The sequence below is a fragment of the Dreissena polymorpha genome, chromosome 1, assembly GCF_020536995.1.
Source record: "Dreissena polymorpha isolate Duluth1 chromosome 1, UMN_Dpol_1.0, whole genome shotgun sequence".
Lineage (NCBI taxonomy): Eukaryota > Metazoa > Mollusca > Bivalvia > Myida > Dreissenidae > Dreissena > Dreissena polymorpha.
Genome location: NC_068355.1, coordinates 138,762,587 through 138,770,294, shown reverse-complemented (window position 1 = coordinate 138,770,294; position 7,708 = coordinate 138,762,587). Strand labels below are relative to the sequence as shown.

Below are 7,708 nucleotides of genomic sequence, written 5' to 3'. Positions count from 1 at the left end.
CGAGAGCCTTGTTGATATGGGGGCTAAACACCTGAAATCAAAGCGACCCAGGTTAAAGGCAGAGGCCAAATAAATAAACCAGAGGCCGCATGAGCCTGCTATACTCTGAACAAGTATTGTTTCTTCTCAGAAAACTGGCTTAAGTGTCTTACTAAGCTTTAGACTTTGAGTTTCAGTGCAATCAATCTAAAATAAATTTATCAAATTAAATAATAATTTGTAAAAAATAAACATTCTGCACAAATTCAATTATTTACTTTACCTGTGTGCATGAATCATTTCAGTCTTGATGGTTAGTGAACTATGTCAAAAGCACCATATCTATGAAACACTTGTTTTTTGAATAGTGCAATGTTCCACAGAAATGATGCTGATGATTATTCTACACGATGATGAATTATTTGATATATTTCTAAATTCCATTTCCACCAACAATTCGGTTATTCCACTACCAGTTCACATGCTTCATACACAGTTAAAAATAACACTATTTATCCAACAACCGTGACACATGTACTCAATTTTTTAACTTTTCGCAATTAAAATTGTCTTCTACTGTTATTGTTGTTGTTGTACTTTTGAAAGTAGTTCGAAAGATGGCGACCATTAACCCAGAGATTGATTTATGAAATAAATCGTCTGCTGATCCAGAGTGATTTTGATGGTGTCAATGTTTCGTCACGATAAGCTAGTGTTTACGATTTTTAAAGTAGCAAAATAACAATACTGAGGTCAGGCAAATAACATTTTAGTGTATTGCTACACGGATCTAACTGCTAAGTGTTTACATATTTTTTATATAAGACAGGTCATTGTTGTACTAAGATGGCAATTATTGATTGTTGTATCTAAAGAGGAAAGAATCGAAATATACAGAGTGTTTTTTCCTATGGATATCCGCACAAATAAACCACTTCTAGACATCCGTTGTATTTCGTTTGACCTTGCAGTCAAGGATAACCCATGAAAGTGCAAGAAAGTTACTTAAGAAATAATTCGTGTACGTTATTGTTTGTTGTCGAATAACCCACGGCCGGAAGTTTAGATGCGAAGGGATCGCACTCTTGATTTGAAACCACGCATCTAAACTTCGACGTGGGTTATTAGTCAACAAACTATAACGTTCACGCATTATTTTGATTTTAACACGGTTTTTACTAAAGATGTATACAATGTATCTTATTTTTCGTGTGTACTATTTTATGTGAAGTTCCGCCAATAAAAGTAACTTTCGGCTGTTCTGTCGATCAGATCTCCGCGACTTTTATTCATAAAATACCGGATTATTACGCTGGTGGAAAATGTATCGGCATGTTTTGTTCAGATACAGCGCGTGCTTTCAGTGTATCAGCTCCGCCCATAATTATTGCAGGATAACCCATAGACGATTTTCTTCTTTGTTTATATGAAATTTGGCACGTGCCGTGTCAGAATTAGGTATAAAAAGGACAAGATCGACGTTGTTTTTTGATTGATTGCAGATCATTTCTGACGTATAGGGTGAGTGGAATCTTTGTGTGTATGCATGCCATTTTTAAGTTCTTTCATTTTTTAGATCATATATCGATAAACGTTTTTTTTTATTTGAAAAGATTTTATTCCGTATTTCGACACTTTATTGATGATAACATTCTGTATTTGTTAGGTGATATATTTTCGGGACTTTTTTTAAACCATTGCCACTACTAAACACACTACTTAAATTAAAATGTACAGATAATTATATGTTCTGCCATATAATTCATAATTTAATCAGTTTGCATGGTGTGAACGGTGCCATTCTAAAAATTAAAATGTAAGTTATTAAAATTTACGTCGTATCTTTTGAGATTATTTTCGATTATCTGTACTTATTTCAGCTTTGGCATAAACCTCGCGAAAGGTATTGAAGTTTGTATGAAGTTTGTTTCACAACTTGAGAGTTTTCTTGTTATTTAAGTGTTATTTAGATACATGGAACACCTGGCAGTGTTATGTTTTTAATTTATTGCACACCGATGGTTTTGTATTTCGCACCCAATTGCTCTCGTGTTCACAGTATGTACTACATATCAATCATACGTGTAAGCAGTTCATGATAACTGTATGTGGTTTGAGATATGTTTCATAATTTTATATAATACATATTTTGCTCGAATGTAGAGCGGTTATGGGTAATTGGATTGTGGCAATCGAGCGTGTCATTGCAAGTTAATATGAAGTTTACGATTTTTACGTTGAAAGTTAAATATTTTTCTTTTCTTTTTTTTCAATCCAGAATAAATCAAAGAAAACTTTAATGGTTAAAGTCTGACATTTCTTTATTTGAGAAATTCTTTAAAATAAATTGGTAAATAAATGGCGCAGAAAGTAAAAACAGATTGAAAATATGTTTCAATAAAATAAATAATCGATATTTTTTAGTTATGTTTTGGATCCAGAATACCATTACAAAAGAAAATGTGCGAACACAAAAAAAAAAAATCAAAACGTCGTATTGCAGTTCTAAAATCACAAAATTTCTGTTTTTGTATCATTCATGTCTGTATCAAGAGTCGTCTGTATGTTAAGGCTCGGCCGCAGACAATTTTATGAAACATATTTAGCGGCAGCTATTATAGCTTACACATACTGTTATAATTTAACCAATTAACAAAACCCTCGGACACAAAATGTTAACGTCCCTTTATTGTATATTATACGTACACTGTCAGCTCTGACAATGCTTTTTCGTTCCATTTATTTTATTCGTGTTTCCATTGCTATGGGCTGCAAGCAATTTATAAAAGCCGTATTTATTGCTTTAATTATTGTTTTATTTTCCAGAGCCAAGCTATGCATTTGCTCATACGTCTGGTCGTGTGTACTTTCGTCGTTCAATGGAGCTCGTGTTGGAACAACGACTGGGACGGGCCACTTAGGATCAATTGTCCAAGCTATATGTTCGTTGCAACCGTAAGGAGCGAACATAGTAATACCCATGAGGACAGACGGTTTCTTTTGACTTGCCGAAACGTCGCACCGGGTCTGCACCCAAATAAAGGATCATGGTGCAAACATTCAGGTGTGTGTAGACGCAAGACGAAGTACCTTTACTCTTTACGTACCAGATTCAAACTTACATGCATGGTGTCCGTTTAAAGTGAGTTATAAGCGTTATGCGCATGATTTTTTCATTACTACACGTTGACAATGCTTAAGTTATCGCCCCTTTTATAACTCGGGATTCTATATCATTATTGTTACAAATTCCTAAATATTACGAAATAATTCTTTGTCTGCATGTATATGTCACCTCTGCACATTTTGTTTGACAGGAAATGTCAATAACTATGATCAAACTGTGAACTACCAATGCGAAGGAAATGGGTACATAAGCGGAATGGAAAGTGTCCACAACAACGGTCACGAAGACAGGATATGGGGTTACCGGTGCTGCTGGATGCGCGGTAAATATGTTCAAACTAGTATAGCCCTCTTTTCTCAACAGTCGAAGTATGCATTATATCACGGTGTTTGAATGTGTTATTTTTTTAAATGTTCCAGGTTGGTAATGGTGATTGACTGCTATTTTATTTTTACAGTATAATCGAGTGAAATAGCTGTTTGCGGAAAACCACTTTTCGAAAAAAGCGCATATAAATATTTGAAATATGTATGGATGATTCTTGTTATGCCGGGTACCTTATATGTTTGTATTTCATTTTTACATATTATTTCGGTGTTTTATCTACAGATACATTATCAAACGTATCTAATAATGAGAAATAAGTTACCAAACACTGGCGCAACATCCCTTAATTGATGTGAATGTGATACAGATAAGAACTGCGCAGAAAAGACTTCCGCGAAGATCGCATTGGCATAAGTGATATAAGTGATATTCTTTCACCAATACAAAACAACATCAAACCCGTATATATTTTAAAAATATATTTCAGCTTCGTGAAATGCAATCTTTTTGGTATGCATTGTGTGTGGTCACATACCGATATGGTACATTACTTGTCAATCAATATTATTTAAAACTTCAAGTATTAAATTTATCATTACACCAATATTAACTTCATTGATATAAAGTATAATATCGTAATGATGGCACTGAAGCGCTCTTCTGAGTTCAAGGTACACCAATTGTCAAAGACTTGACCGGGTGACATAGTTTTTTACCCAACATGTCAAATATTCGAATACGGCATTGATATTGTCAAGATGATTATTCTGACAATGTTTCATCAAGATTGATATATAATTGTTTTTTGTGTTGAATTTGATTCATTTTTACCGAAAATGAACACTTTATCGTTGATTCCGAAAAAATATGTCGTTCCTATAAACATTGACTGATATAAACGCCTATAAACCTAATATAGAAATTATATTTAGCACCATTTTATCAAGTCGATATCAACGTTGAAGTATACCAAAACACTTTTTATGTGTCTAAAAGGCATTAATGTTCTTAACTGCAGGTATTAGCATGGACGGATGCTATAGTACGGGCTGGACCAATGAATGGGATGGCGTACAGAACTACCGTGTGCGCGATGGCTATGCGATGGTAGGCGTGCATTCGGTGCATGACAACACTAGAGAGTAAGTATCCATTCAGCTTATTGACCAGTAAAAGAAGAAAGATCTGCCTCTTTCAGAGGTTGTTTGTTCTATGATTTTTAGTTAAGTGACTGGATACTTCGATCATTATTTACCACTAAAATACAATCTTACGTTTTCACACTTGTGTTTTATCTATTCATAAAGCAAGGATTTGAGCCCTCTGCTAAAACCGGCTTTAATGCATGTGCGTTAAGTGTCGTCCCATATTAGCCTATACAGTCCGCACAGGCTAATCAGGGACGGCATTTCCCGCGTATATGGAATGTTTCGTTTAAAGGATGTCGATTCTGTACAAAAATTAGGTCTAGCGCGCGAAAAGTGTCGTCCCAAATAAGCCTGTGCGGACTGTAATAATAATAAACGGTTAATACGCTATGTGGTTTTGAAAGGAGTTCAAATGTTTGGTCTTTGTGTGTAACCCTAAGATAAGTGAGGTTTTCGGCAATCCAGCCCGTTTCAAGTTTAAGTGTATTGGCTTAACAACGAGGTGTCTATTTTGATAGGTTCAATCCATTCATCAATGTAGAACTTAATTTGTTATCGGGTGTGTCTGGTCAAAATATTAGTGGACGACCATTTATATCTGTGCCTTTCGGTTTGTATGAGACATACACACTGCTACAATCGCATTTAAATGATTGTTTGTGGGGTGTGGGTGGGGAAGTCGAAATCCCGATGCGCTCTTGTTTAACAACTAATCAAGTAAACACGTCAAGCCATAATAATGTACAGAGACGTTTCTTTATGCATGTTGTTTGTATACGCAATAATCCCACATACATTAGGTCTACGCATGTTCTTATGTGTTTGGTTTTAAATGACAATTTCCATTTATTAGCTCACCTGAGAACATCGTTCTAATGGTGAACTTTTGTGATCAAATATTGTCCGTCGTTCGTCGAAGGTAGTCAGAATTAAACACTGGACATCACATGTACAGCCCAATTTTCATGAACCCTGGTCGGAACATTTGCACAAATGATATCTCAGAGTTTGAACTAGAGTAAGGTTCAAGTCAATTGAAAATCATAGTTTCCAGGGGGGCGGGCAGTTTTGCCTATTTTAAATTAGTGAAACCATATGAATACGCGTACAGTCACATTTATGACAAATTATCACGAAACCTGCTCAGAACATGTGTTCTAATGATATCCGGTCGAGTTCGAAAAAAGTTCTAGTCTTTTGAAAACATGACCACTAGGGGCGGAGAAGTTTTCCTTATATGACGATTGTGAAACCTTATGTACACTTTAGAAAAAAAATCACACTTTTGTCGAATCTTCATGAAACTTGATCAGAACATTAGTTCTAATGATATCGCAACCGAGTTCGAAGATGGTCCCGGTCCGCTTAAAAAAACATGTCCGCCAGGGAGTGGGGCAGTTTTCCTTATATTGTTATATTGAAAACATGTACGCAATTTTGGGTTCGCATTTGTTTGGCCATTCATCATGAAAGTTTCTCAACAATTTTCGCTATGATATTTCAACCGAGTTCGAAAATTCTTCCGGTCCGTTGAAAAGCATCGAGGTGGGACAATTTTCCTTTCATGGCTTAAGTAAAAACTTTTGAACACTCGAGATACCACATGTTTTGCAAATTTGTTATAAACCTCATAAAATTTGTTTATAATAATATCTCAGCAACGTTCGAAAATGGTTCTGGTCCGTTACAAAACATGGAAACCAGAATGGGGGGTCCCTATATGGCTTTAATGAAACTTGTTTTCGTGAACACCTTAGAAGTCACATATTTTTGCCCAATCATTATGAAACGTTCTCGGTCAAGTTCTAAAATGGTTCAGGATATATCACAAACGCTGTTCAGAACAGTCAACTTTCTTCGGGTCTCAGGTGAGTGACTTAGGGCATATGGATATCATGTCTGTTTGTGTTGTTTGCGTGTTTTAATTCAAATGCTTGTTTGTAAATCAAATTCGAGAACAATTGTTTTACAATTTTTCAGGGACCGACGTTTCGAGTACCGGATTTGCAAAATTACTTACGTTGCTTAATTGCTTCTACGTTGGATTTCTTTTTGTTAAAACCATACATTGGAATTGGCTACAAGAAGAAGATCCATAAGAATACAAACTACGAAACAAAATATTTCAGACAATGCACGAAATTACTGGCATACTTATTTGCGTCCAGGTGCCTCTTTCTTTTCTGTCCTTTTGTAATGTCTGTATGTATTTAATGTATTTCCCAGCAATAAACAAGTTTCTTGAAAATGTAGTTATTTCAGTTGTAAGATTTTCTTTTGACCGTTAGTAAAAAAGTATATTGTTTATTCCATATACATGTGTCTGCATGTATGTATTAAGTTTCATGATTTAATTGTATGGACTTTTCGAGTCATTGCAGTATTTAGTTTAAATATAGAAAAAGTCACCTGGCAGTTAACCTCTGGGGACATTAAAAAATTAATATGTATTTCATGTTTCGTTTCATGATAATATACTACTTATTGAGTTATTGCATTGTATGTACAGACATATAGACAGACAGATGGGTGAACAGATCGGCGCTTAACAGACATACACATGAACAATCTATATACCTATGTGTATACCAAGCTATAACACTATTAACTTCTGATCGAATTTGATAATAATGTCTCGAACTTTGATCGTTGGTAAACAAACACAAACGGTCGTGCATTACCCTCACATCGCCTTTTATCAGTATACTAAGTTTCAAATAGATCTTTGTAATATATGTATGCCCCCACTTGCTGTCAAGACGTGCAGTTATTCAATGTTCAATTTCATCATATTGTGTAGTATCACTTTGACCTCTGCTGAAAAACCGAAAGTCGTGCATGATTCTTTTTCAGTATACCAAGTTTCACCCAAGAATCAAAATGATTTTGGCAAAACATATGCCCCGACGTGATTGTAGCGATGTGTGATCAATATTCAATTACCGTGTGACCTTTGTCTGGTGACCTCAAAATTGATATGATCTTCATTCCATAAAGACTAACCAGCTTATCAATTGATATTTTTTATAGCTTTAACCGTTTTCTATATAGCGTTGTCGAAACGGTTTTATGCTTCATGACCATGCGGACTTGACATCAGACTGGTTGACCTCAATATCGATAGGCT

The 7,708-nt window shown here is 35.2% G+C and overlaps 1 protein-coding gene across 1 annotated transcript; it reads left to right on the top strand.

Annotated features, from left to right (window-relative positions):
• Positions 1-1,226: 1,226 nt before the first annotated feature.
• Positions 1,227-6,829, top strand: LOC127851855 (hemagglutinin/amebocyte aggregation factor-like). Its single transcript, XM_052385813.1, has 5 exons — positions 1,227-1,500; positions 2,806-3,043; positions 3,297-3,428; positions 4,452-4,575; positions 6,562-6,829. Exons 2-5 carry the CDS (start codon positions 2,815-2,817, stop codon positions 6,608-6,610), a joined length of 534 nt encoding a protein of 177 aa, XP_052241773.1. The 5' UTR covers positions 1,227-1,500; positions 2,806-2,814; the 3' UTR covers positions 6,611-6,829.
• The last annotated feature ends 879 nt before the right edge of the window (positions 6,830-7,708 follow it).

What these genes read in the sequence shown, in the direction of transcription:
- LOC127851855 (XM_052385813.1), top strand. Translation starts at nt 2,815, where the DNA reads ATGCATTTGCTCATACGTCTGGTCGTGTGTACTTTCGTCGTTCAATGG. An exon ending in ATCATGGTGCAAACATTCAG is followed by an intron (nt 3,044 to 3,296) that starts GTGTGTGTAGAC and finishes TTTGTTTGACAG; the next exon opens with GAAATGTCAATAACTATGAT. An exon ending in CCGGTGCTGCTGGATGCGCG is followed by an intron (nt 3,429 to 4,451) that starts GTAAATATGTTC and finishes TCTTAACTGCAG; the next exon opens with GTATTAGCATGGACGGATGC.